Genomic DNA, 13044 nt, shown 5'->3' with positions numbered 1-13044 from the left:
GGGGTGGAATTCGTTTTGATGTGGAAGGGAGCCACTGGGAAAATTGAGTCAGGAATATAGCACTCTTGCAAAACACTTACATACGTGTTTTTCCTTTTGAACTGAAAGGGAAAAGGATAATTTCAGTGGGAGTTAAGATAAAGGAACCCTCCCTCCCACCCCTTAAAGGAATAGACGAGAAGGAAAGAAATCTTTAAGGCCCTTTCGGTTTTTGAATTTGATGGTTCTCTGATAGTCTCCTGTTAGAAGACCCTTTGTGAGCTGTCCCTGCCCACCTACCCCCCCCCCGCCACGCCCCAGAGTAAAGCTGAAAACCCTTAGTTTCAATTTAAGACATTGGACAGTTTGACCCCAACTCTGTGCATGAATTTTCACACTGTCTTACCTCCCTCATCCAGTGAGTCACCAAGTCCTATGGTTTATACTTCTTCAGCATAGCTCTTGACTCCTCCCTGTCTTTCCATTCATATTGCCACTTATTTTATTTTTAGCATTCTGTTTTTTAAAATTATTTTTAGATATTTATTTTGAGAGAGAGAGAACATGTGCACAAGTTGGGGGAGGGCGGAGAGAGAGAATCCCAAGTAGGCTCCACATTGTCAGCCCAGAGCCTGATCCTGGCCTCAGTCTCATGAACCCGGAGATCGTGATCTGAGCCAAAATCAAGAGCTGGATGCTCAACAGACTAAGCCACCCAGGCGCCCCTAAAACTATATTTTGAGATAGTTTTAAACTTCTAGAAGAGTTGCAAAAGAAGTACAGAAAGTTCCTGTATGCTGTTCACCCAGGTTCTCCTGACAGTAACATAACCACAGTGTAAATACCCAAACCGAGGAACTAGTTATTTATAATTTTTCAGGCCGCCATTGTCCCTCACCCAGGTCATAGCAACAGCCTTAGGCAGTATCATTGCCTCTAGGCTCGCCTTCCCACACTTATTTTCTAATTGTAGCTAGAGTGTTTTTATGAAATGGCATATATAGTTAAACCTCTGATGCCTTCCCTTTGCTGTTAAGATGAAGCCTGAATTCTTTTTTTTTTTTTTTTTTAATTTTTTTTTCAACGTTTATTTATTTTTGGGACAGAAAGAGACAGAGCATGAACGGGGGAGGGGCAGAGAGAGAGGGAGACACAGAATCGGAAACAGGCTCCAGGCTCTGAGCCATCAGCCCAGAGCCTGACGCGGGGCTCGAACTCACAGACCGCGAGATCGTGACCTGGCTGAAGTCGGACGCTTAACCGACTGCGCCACCCAGGCGCCCCTGAAGCCTGAATTCTTGAACACACTTACGCTGTCCTTTATGATACGGTCCCAAGTAACTCAACAGTCAAACCTGTTAAAACTTACAGGAAGCCATCCCTGATTATCACTCCTATTTTTTGGTAATTGGCCTCTCCAGTGAAATCACGTAGCATCTAGTACTTCTCCTGTCAAACTATTTATCATTGTGTGTTGTTAAATTAGTATTGGTCTGACTTCTTCACTCGACTGTAAGTTTCTTGAGGGCTCACCCTCATAGTCAAGCACCTAGCACTGGCGCCTGGCACATTGGTAAATGTCTGTTGAAAGCATGAACTGCTTGCCTTAGACAGGTTTACTCATTGCATCCTAAAATATGTCTTGCGTATTTCATCTTTTGTGTGGTGTGTGCCTCTCACCTTCTGCTGCCGTTTCCCTATATCCTACCGCACTAAACCTCGTTCTTCCCTCCTTTGCAAGGACTTCTTGCCTACCTTCATTGTTCTTTCCAGAGGATTCTTGTAACGTGCTATCTTTACAACTTGCTGGCAATATATGTTGTCCTATATATTCCCTCTCCTATGTACTTCTCATCTCCTTTAATCTTCATAGCACTATGTCAACAGGCAGGTGCTGACTTTAGTTTTACTTAGGTTTTAGTACAGAAGACTGTGCTGGTGACTTTGGAGGTTGGAAAAATGCGTACGGCAAGGTCCTTGCTATAAAGGAATTTACCTTCAAGTAGAAATGATAAGAAAAACTAAGGTTCACAGAGCACTGCTTTTGAATCAGAGCCTATGGGCAACTTTTACACAATTGGTTCTACTGTACAAAGACCAAGGGCATAGGGCAAGTACAGTAATTGAATAAGTAAAAAGTTGTATAAAATAATATTTAATTCATTCGATAAATATTTGTTGAAGGTGTACTGTGTGCCAGGCACAGTGTTAAGTGCCACGAATACAGAGTCTTAGCTTTCATTGAGCTTAAAGTTTTGTGAAGGATACAGAAAAATAAAAAAGCAGTTACCATATAATATGATAAGTTCTGCAGTGTTTAGGGAATCTACTTTTTTTGTGTGGATTTTTAAACATTCAAGTATAATTAACAAACACTGTTATATATTAGTTTCAGGAGTACAGTATAACGATTCAACAATTTTGTACAATACTCAGTGCTCACGATAAGTATACTCTTAATTCCCTTTATGTATTTCACCCCACACACACACACACACACTTCCCCTTTGGCAACCACCAATTTGTTCTCTGTATTTAAGAGTCTGGTTTTTTTTTGTCTGTCTCTTTATTTTCTTGGTTTTGTTTCTTAAATTCTATATATGAGTGAAATCATATGTTGTCTTCCTCTGACATATTTCACTTGGCCATTATACCCTCTAGGGCCATCCATGTTATTGCAAATGGCAAGATGTCATTCTTTTTTAGGCTAATAGCCCAGTGTGTGTGTGTGTGTGTGTGTGTGTGTGTGTGTGTGTGTGTGTGTGTAATATGCACCAGCTTGCATTTAGGGATCCACTTTTGGAAGTACTTGCTTTCAGGAGCCCTCAGTCCACCAGGGAGGAACAGATAAGTAAGCACCCAATGCACTATCCAGTACATATGGGCTGTGATGTAAAGAGATACACAGGGAGTTTGGAAGCAACCTTGGGGAACTGGTGGAAATGATATTTTGGCTAGATCAGAAGGAAGAATTGGCATTTTTAGCTAGGGTAAAATAATGATGGAAGTCTATTTGAGGCATAGGGAACAATAGGGTTAAATATCCATGGTTGAAGAAGCGTGCTCACCTGAAGTTTACTGTGGCTGGATTGTAGAGGGTATTTTGGGGTAGGGTCAGTGAAGGGAGTCGGATTGAGACTGGAGAGGTAGGCAGGGCCCAGATCACTCAGGGCTATAGAGGCATTTTATCTCACCCAGCCTAATTTAAATGCATAACCCCAAGGTTGTAGATAAACTTAGAGGGTGCTCAGGTTTCTACTTTGGATTTAGTTTATGACTTTGTCCTGGTTCAGGAGATTTCAGAATGAGAATTGTTAATTAATTCACAAAAATGGGATGAAACGATATTTTCAAAATAAAACAAAACCCACAAACCAAAAAGGAACCTCTACCTGAATAGACATTTTCCCAAAGAAGACCTACAGATGACCAACAGGCACATGAAAAATGCTCAACATCGCTCATCATCAGGGAAATGCAAATCAAAACCACCTCACACCTGTCAGAATGGCTTAAAATCAAAAAGACAAGAAATAACAAGTGTTGGTGAGGATGTGGAGAAAAGGGAAGGAACCCTCGTGTACGACTGGGAATTCAAACTGATATAGCCACTGTGGAAAACAGTATGGAGGCTTCTCAAAAAATTAAAAATAGAACTACCATATGAGCTAGTAATTATTCCACTACTGGGTATTTACCGCCTAAAAATGAAAATACTAATTTGAGAAGATATTTGCACCCCTGTGTTTATTGCAGCATTACTTACCATAGCCAAGATTTGGAAGCAACCCAAGTGTCCATCTATAGATGAATGGATAAAAAAGACGTGATTTTTACACAGACACACACATGGTGGAATACTACTCAGCCATAAAAAATAATGGAGTCCTGCCATTTGTGGCAACGTGGATGGGCCTAGAGGGTACTATATTAAGTGAAGTAGGTCAGACAAAGAAAAACAAATACCGTATGATTTCACTTGCATGTGGAATCTAACAACCAAAACGAGAACAAACAAAAAACAGACTGCTAAATACAGAGAACAATCTCACTGTGGGGGCGCAGGGTGATGGGTGAGCTAGATAAAGGAGATTGAGAGATATAAACTTCCAGTTATAAATAACTAAGTCACGGAGATGGAAAGTCCAGCATGGAGAATATAGTCAATAATATTACAGTAATATTGTATGGTGACCACACTTACCGTGGTGAGCAGTGAGTAATGTACAGAATTGTCAAGTCACTGTGTTGTATACCTAGAACTAATACAACATTGTATTTCAACTATCTTTCAATAATAAAAATACATTTTAAAAACAGAATAAAGACACTTTAAAACAAGCAAAACAAAACAAAAACCACCCTCTGTTTATTAGTCATTATGCTGTGTGGCTGTAAAGCCAGATTTCCCAAGATGCTTTTTCAAGAGCACCTTGAAGTAACAATGTGTGTCCCCACGGAGGCCTTTGTGGTGTTGTGTGAGGCTGTGATAAGTAGTGCATGTTTCTAGTTTCAAAGATTATGAGTGGAATGACTAGTCAGAATGGACTGAGGGAAACAGGGGTTTTTTTCGTTTAACTCTTCTCAAGGAGGTCAGAGCCATGGAGATCTCACAGAGGTTTAAGCCAGTCTTGGATTTACAAATCTGAATTCACTCGTAGTGTTGTTTCAGGCTCGCGTATAATAAATTAATCATATTTTCTCTTCCTTGTAGAAAGAAATCCAAGCCATGAGTCAGTGCCATCATCCTAATATTGTGTCTTACTACACGTCTTTTGTGGTAAAAGATGAGCTGTGGCTAGTCATGAAGCTGCTAAGTGGAGGTGAGTAGAGTATGGTGAAACGCTAACTTCCGTTGGTTGGAAAGGTAATGAAAATATCCGGTTGGTTTTTTCCTGGTTTGGTTTTCGGGCACATTGGCATTTGAGGAGATGCTGAGGACTTAGTATCTGCTAAAGATGGGAGGGTATGAGCCGAGACAGGTTTCACACGTTGCATTTGGTCGCCATGCCTCTGAAGCCTCACTCCATCTCTGATGGTTCCCCACAGCTTCCTTTGTGCCATGACAGCAACTTGTTGAAGGTTCTGGTCAAGGGTCTGGCAATAACTTCTTTTAGAATGACCCGCATTTTGGATTTATCTGGTTATTTCTTCCTGGTGATATTTAACTCGATTTGTTTCCCTTGCTTTCTTACAAATTAAAAATTGGACCCAAAGGCTTGATTCGATGTAAGTTCGAAATTTTTGGACAGTATTTTGTGGGTGATGCTGTGTTCATAGTGCATCACACCAGGAAGCGTTGCTTTCTGGTTATATCTTTAATGGTGATGTGACTTTTGATTGCTTGAGATTTTGATAGCCAGACCTCACCATGGAAAAGTTAACTTGTTCCCCTTTGCAGCTAGCGAGTAATCTGTGAGGTGATACTTGGGCACTGAGAGTATCCAGTTCCCCACCTTTTTTTTGTTTTTTCCCATTTTTTAAAGTTTATGTGTTTATTTTGGAGACAGCGAGAGAGAGAGAGAGAGAGAGAGAGAGAGAGACAGAGAGAGAGACAGAGAGGGCATGAGCAGGGGAGGGGCAGAGAGAGAGAATCCCAAGCAGAGAGAGAGACAGACAGACAGACAGACAGACAGAGAGGGCATGAGCAGGGGAGGGGCAGAGAGAGAGAATCCCAAGCAGGTTCTGCACTGTCAGCGCAGAGCCCTACGTGGGACTCAGTCCCACCAACCGTGAGATCATGACCTGAGCCGAAACCCAGAGTCAGTCGCTTAACTAACTGAGCCACTCAGGCGCCCCTCCCCCCTTACTCTTTCCTTTAATGATTTTAGCATCCATTCACAGTCCTTGTTTGAATTAATTATTCTGTCAAGGATTGCAGAATGGTGACTTTTCTCATTGCATCCTTTCTTTTACATCTGTAAACTTGGCATTGTTCTGTGTAAAGGAACTTTACCTTGTTAACTGGAGCTCTTTGGGTAATCTGTATTGTGGTTCCTACTAAAAATGCAAGATGAATAATTGATTTTTTTTTTTTCAGTACTAATTTTCAGAGTAAAGAGTTGATTTAATACTCACCTCCAGTGGTAGCAAATAGGGTTTGTTTGTTTTTTTTCCTTTTTCCTGTTGGGTAAGGCTTTCATTTTTTTTGAGTGTCATCATAGACACAAGGAATTTTATATATTTAGTGTCTTTCAATGTAGTCTTACTCTCTTCTTTGGATGCTCAGGTCATCCAAAATTTTGTCATCAGGACTCCCTTTAAGCTGATTCCTGTGTCCTTTTGACATGAATGCGTTAGTCTTTGGTTACTTCCTTGTTTTTTTGGTTCAGGATTTCCTAGGGTCACGTTTATATTACTTTTCTTAGATCCACAATCAGCCAATACTCCAAGGAGTTCTGATTTTTGTTAGGGGAAAGGCATTTAGAAAGCATAAGTAGGATGTTTGGTCATTGCTACATCATTATCATCACTTCTAGTTGAAAGAGCTTAGAAATATATTAAAAATTATGAATTGGAATTAATATTTCCATTTCGCGTTTAACATTATAGACTTTTGAAGCTTCTTTGAAATTATACGTGAATCTCTTTTCTCTTATACAGAAAATTTTGGTCCCCAGTATTATGATTAATTATGGTGCTTTATCCTGCCATATGTATACAGTTATTTCTGCTTAAGTCCTTAGAATAAAATGTAAGTATTACTGATGGCCAGAAGCAGACCATTGTCACTAGATTGGACATTTTGTTGTTATGGTTATCTGAAGGCCCAAGTCACGTAGTAAATTAGACATTTTGCCAAAGCACGGATTTGAATCGTGGCGAGATTGGGAGGACTAGTGAGTGATGGAGCCACCCGACCTTCCCATCATTGTGCTGCTTGGTTTTTGTTTGCATATGTATTTTGTGTGGGAGCATGATTTTCCATTTTAGAAGTGAACACTTGACTTCCCTAGCGAGGCCATAAAGGAAAGAGCATAGGCTTTAGAATTAAATTCCAACTTTCCTATTTAGCCGGTTTATGTCATTGGGCAAATTATTTAAACCCTTTGAACCTGTTAACTTTTCTGTCAAATGGGGATACCTTTCTGTATTTTAGGTATTGGGGAGTAGTAATTGAGATGACGTACGTCAAGCATCTATAATTGTGCTGACATGTAGATGCACAAGAAATTGAGTCATTAATAATAATCCCATGTTATTTGATGCTTTTCAGTGTAGCCAGAATCACCTTTTTGTTTCAATCCCATTAGTGACACACTGGAGAAACTGGATTGCTTTGTTAAAGGCCTTGTTCATATGATGGTTGGAATCCTTGCTAACACCAACCACCTTTCAAGATGGTGGTCAAGCATGGTTCTTTCAGTATGGACAGATATGGGAATATTAGGTAATACTGTATCTTTCATTATTGATCACCTATAGCATAATTTTCTTTATTTGTAACTTACAAAAATGTGTAATACAGAGTTTTTAATGTTTTGCTGAAAAGTCCTCTGATGAATAGCAATACTTTGTCTGCTTAATTCTTTCATCCATACCTGTATGCCAGCCCATCCTTTCTGCTACTCCTGAGCAGAATGAATGTATATTTTTTAAGAAATCCCCGTTTCTTCTGCAGGGAGTATATATCCTGATCTCAGAAGGGGCAGGACATGTAGCTGTGTGGGACATCTATTAAATGTACCTTTCTGCCTCTCCTCGTCTTAGATTTACTGGAACAGTGCCCAATTTTTCCAGCCTAGGACTCAGCACGTTTCCTGGGGGATAATTTTCAAACGTGTTCCAGCTGTTAACTCTTTTTATAATTACTTACCTTTTTTTTTTTTTTGAGTCAACGTAATCTTACATCTAAGCCTTTAAAAATATTAAAGAATTGCATCTTTTTTTAGGAAAATGAAATCTTGCTTGTTTTAGTCAGAAAGTGAATAAACATTTAAACTGAAGAGATACATTAAATACTTTTAGAAAACAAAAGCTAGACCTGAGCACAGCTTCAAAATGTTTTTTTTTTTTAATTATTTATTTATTTATTTATTTTAATGTTTATTTCTGAGACAGAGAGAGAGAGAGACAGAGCATGAGCAGGGGAGGGGCAGAAAGAGAGGGAGACACAGAATCTGAAGCAGGCTCCAGGCTCTGAGCTGTCAGCACAGAGCACGACGTGGGGCTCGAACCCACCAACTGTGGGATCATGACCTGAGCCAAAGCCGGAGACTCAACCGACTGAGCCACCCAGGTGCCCCTAAAATTGTCTTTAAAATACAGAGAAACTGTGCCAAGATTTATTGCTCATTTAAAATTCCATTCATCAGATTACTCACTGATCACCACTGCATTGGTGAATCATGTTCCTTGCTCTTATGGGCCTCATAGCTAATAAGGAAAAGTTACAATTAAATAAGTATAAGTATGTAGAGTATCAGGAAGAAGTATCAGGTACCAGGAGACTGTATTTTATTGAGGGAGAATGGGTGTGGTGGGGTTAACAAAGACTTCCCTCAGGAGGTGACGTTCAGCTGAGACCAGAGGAATAGGTAATAATTAGCCAGGTAACGTGGTAAGTGGGCGTGATTTCAAGGGAAGGATGGGAGAAGTGATCCAGATAGAGGGAACACCATGCAGAGAAGGTTCTGGAGGCAGGATGGAGGAGTATGGTATGTCTTGCGAAACTGATGGGGGCCTACAGAAGGAGCAGAGAGAGAGGAGAAGACCATTGATAAGCAGAGGCTCCCTTTGAGTAATTAAGTCATGTGAATAACCAGAGTTAACAGAAATATGTTTAGGCCATCTTCTTTCACATCAACTTTTTTTAGCCAAAATATATAAAACAAAAGCATATTAAAAAAAAAAAAGTCCATTTATTTAGAGAGAGCACACGTCTACACGCGTGCAGAGGGATGGGGCAGAGAGAGAATCTCCAGCAGGCGTGGCACTGTGAGCACAGAGCCTGACGCGGGGCTCGGACTCACGGACCGCGAGATCGTGACCTGAGCCGAAATCAAGAGTTGGGTGCTTAACCGACTGAGCCATCCAGGTGCCCCCAAATTTCTTTCTTTTTAAAAAAAAAAATTATTTTAGAGAGAAAGTGTGAGTGGGGAGAGGGGCAGAGGAAGAAAGACAATCTTAAGCAGGCTCTACCCTCAGCACTGAGCCTGACGTGAGTTTCAATCCTATGACCCTGAGATCATGACTGGAGCTGAAACCAAGAGTCGGACACTCAACGGACGAGCCATGCAGGTGCCCCATAAAAACAAAAGCATATTGGGGTGCCTGGGTGGCTCGGTTAGGTGTCTGACTTCAGCTCAGGCCACGATCTCATGGTTTGTCAGTTCAAGCCCAGCATCAGGCTCTCTGCTGTCAGCACAGAGCCCACTTTGAATCCTCTGTCCTTCTCTCTCCTTGCCCCTCCCCTGCTTGCACTCTCTCTCTCTCTGTCTCTCAGATAAACTTCTAAAAAAAACCAGAAGCATATTTTTCATCTAGCAACATGTACTGGCATAGAATTTAATAAGCTAATTAAATCATAATCTGAGTTGCAGCTGTCACTCTCACACCCATCAACCCGGTGGACGTCATGGTTAAAATAAGTTGAATTTCGTGTGTCAGTATTATAGTCATTTCTTAATGCCTCCTTATAACTGTAATATTCTTCTGTGAATTAATCTCTGATGTTGAGTGTTGAGATTTTAGTATAGGAAGTTAATCTTCAGAAATTGGAAGCAGTTCTGATCTAAAGAGCTATTTCTGCAGCTTATTAGCACCAAACTGCAATGTAAGAGTTTTAGAAATCAAAGTAATTAAGAAAGTTTCTGAAAGGAGAAGAGAGAATTACCTGTTCGGCTTAGAGTGATGACTTGTAGCAATGCAGAAATCTAATTTAAATTCACTGTCTTAGTGAATTATTTTGTTGTTTAGAGATGCTCTCAACTTTGTCATCTTCTAAGACATAAAGAAAAGTATGGGAAGTTTTTCATTTTCAAGTTTATTTTATTTTTATTTTTGAGAGCGAGCGAGCTGGGGAGGGACAGAGAGAAAGGAGGATAGAAGATACGAAGCGGACTCTGTACTGACAGCAGAGAGCCCGACATGGGGCTTGAGTTCGTGAACCGTGAGATCATGACCTGAGCTTGAAGTTGGAACCTTAACTGACTGAGCCACCCAGGTGCCCCAAGTATGGGAACTTCTTTGATCTAAGCAGGACCCGAGTGAAATATCCGGTATTAATAATAGGGGCCATCTTTGGTTGTTCAGGCAACAACGGAGGGGTATGTCTGTTTGTCTGAAGTGGAATATTCAGCCCAAGCAAATTTGACCCCTTTGAAACCTTCCATGGCTCAGGAAGAAAACGAACAAAACCCAGTGGCTGAATATTGGTTAAAGCTTCTTGGCAGAAATTCTGATAACTAAAATGAGCTAATTTCAGATTCAAAGAGTGTTGTTTCATAAAAGTAAACTAAACAAAGTAAACAAAAAGTAAACAAAAAGTAAAAAAAGGCAATAAACATGTTGACTGAATAATTTGATTGAGCATTATAATTAGGAGATTTCACAAGTGCCTTAACCCGGAAGCTCCTTTGCTACTTTTTCAAAAGTATTTTAATATGTAATAATGATATTCTTGGACAGTAAAAGTTTTGCATTGCTTTTTTTATTTTTTTTATTTATTTTTTTTAATTTTTTTTTCAACGTTTATTTATTTTTGGGACAGAGAGAGACAGAGCATGAACGGGGGAGGGGCAGAGAGAGAGGGAGACACAGAATCGGAAACAGGCTCCAGGCTCTGAGCCATCAGCCCAGAGCCTGACACGGGGCTCGAACTCACGGACCGACCGCGAGATCATGACCTGGCTGAAGTCAGACACTTAACCGACTGCGCCACCCAGGCGCCCCATGCATTGCTTTTTAAATGTTCTGTGCCATAGGCTAGGAAAGCAGACATGAGATGAATTTTTGGAATAGGTGTTTACATTTTAACTTTTCACTTTGTTACCAAATTTCTACTTATTCCCTCTTGTTTTCCATTCTCCTTGCTATTACTCTGAGAAATGCTTAGGTTTCAATGGACAGTGTTCATCTAGGAGCCTAGGTTGTTAAAATACACCTTTTTGGGCCCACTTTAGATCTCTTGAATGACAGACAGTCTGTGAGATCTGGAAATCTGCACTGTTAACTGGTTTGCCAACTAATTCCTTCATGTGTTAAAGTTTGAGATCTGATTATCTGTGTAAAATATTTCTTCCAGATCGTGCCCAAGGATATAAGACGGTGCATGCTGTTACAACCTTCCCTTTTTATTCTTAATTTTCTTTAGGTGTTAATTGATTCATCCAGTGATAATCTGCAGTCTTCTTTTGCTTAGCGTATCTTACCTTCACCTTTCTTAGTTGATATGAAGACTTCCGTGTAATTTTGATATTTGAGGAGGGAGGATTATAAGCACCATCATCATGTTGGATGCTACAAGATGCTGAAGAAATCATATGGGAACAAATGGGTACTTTCTAGGACCAAATTTATCAATTAAAGGTAAAGGTCTTGGTGGCATGATTATCCCTCCACCAATAAAAATTATATTGTTGGGAGATTGAATTGGAGAAGAAATTTTATACCACGGAAGAGGGGGCTTTTTATGTAGCTTGTTAAAAATGTCTGTTATGAACGTAGACTGGGGATGTGCACTGCTTTAATTTCCCCATTGATTATTGGTGTTGTGAAATCATTAAAAATCTTTTAAGATTTTTTTTTTAATATTTATTATTTTAGAGAGACAGACATGCAGAGCATGAGCAGGGGAGGGGCAGAGAGAGAGAGAGAGACAGAATGTGAAGCAGGCTCCAGGCTCTGAGCTGTCAGCACAGAGCCCAACGTGGGGCTCGAACCCACGAACCGCAAGATCATGACCTGAGCCAAAGTCGGACCCTTAACTGACTGAACCACCCAGCAGCCCCGATCTTTTAAGATTTTAAAAAGGAGTTCCTGGTTCAAACTCTTTTTTTTTTTTTTTTTTTTTTTTTAACGTTTATTTATTTTTGAGATGGGGAGAGACAGCATGAACGGGGGAGGGGCAGAGAGAGAGGGGGACACAGAATCGGAAACAGGCTCCAGGCTCTGAGCCGTCAGCACAGAGTCCGACACGGGGCTTGAACTCACGCACCGCGAGATCATGACCTGAACCGAAGTCGGATGCTTAACCGACTGAGCCACCCAGGCGCCCCTCAAACTCTTTAAAAATACAGATCTAATAACCTTTTATGTACCCTAGGTCTTTATTGCTCCATTTTCTTGATCTACCAGACTGGAAATTCCCAGAGTCAACTGTTGTGCCATGTGTATCTTGACATATTTTGTGGCACCCAGTTCTAGATCTTGCATATAATATGGCCAAATTGTTGAATGAATACATTGTGTTAGTTTTTAATTCCTAGTAGGAATTTTCCCCTCTGCATTCCCTATTTTCGATATTGTTTGCATTACAAACGTGTATCTCAATTGGCGTTTATACAAATGTCTTCTTACTAAGCAGTTCTTATGTGGCCTGGATTTCTCAAAAAAATGAGACATATGGCCTGGTGGTATAGTGACTTTGCTTTGGAGATTAATATGTGATTGATTAAGCAGAACTTTTAAAATGTCTCCTTTAGGCCTCCCCCCGTGTGAGTCACAGTCTTGTGAATCCCGGCAATAAAGAGGGGAAAGTCTGAATAGTGTATTAGAAAGCACCACCTGGGATCTGGAGCCTCCCTGGTTCACTGTCTCCAGAAAGTAAACTGCCTGTCTTCCTGCTGGACATGGGGAGTGGCAGTGGTCTGGTTTCCAGAGAGGAGGAGGAATCTGGGCATCTTCTTCCCCATTGTACGAATTTTCAACCAGTTTTCCCGTTTCCAGCCCTTTTCTTCAATCTCCTCTCACTTCCCCTTAGGTAGTCTTTGGTGTATGTGCTCTATTGGGATACGCCATTTCCTAATTGGCATAGTCCTCCACAGGCATTGGAGTTTCAGATTTCTCTCTTCTGCTTAGCTTTTTGTTTTCCTTCCTCCAAAACATGATTGTTGTCTCTCTTCT

The 13044-nt window shown here is 40.6% G+C and overlaps 1 protein-coding gene across 1 annotated transcript in view; it reads left to right on the top strand.

The window, feature by feature from the left end:
* OXSR1 (oxidative stress responsive kinase 1) overlaps window positions 1–13044 on the top strand; it is a 105035-nt gene that overhangs the window by 27898 nt on the left and 64093 nt on the right. The window contains 1 exon segment of the mRNA XM_043595740.1: window positions 4694–4802. Coding sequence (XP_043451675.1) covers window positions 4694–4802 — 109 coding nt within the window.

The sequence above is a fragment of the Prionailurus bengalensis genome, chromosome C2, assembly GCF_016509475.1.
Source record: "Prionailurus bengalensis isolate Pbe53 chromosome C2, Fcat_Pben_1.1_paternal_pri, whole genome shotgun sequence".
Lineage (NCBI taxonomy): Eukaryota > Metazoa > Chordata > Mammalia > Carnivora > Felidae > Prionailurus > Prionailurus bengalensis.
This window is presented reverse-complemented; position numbering and strand designations above follow the sequence as displayed.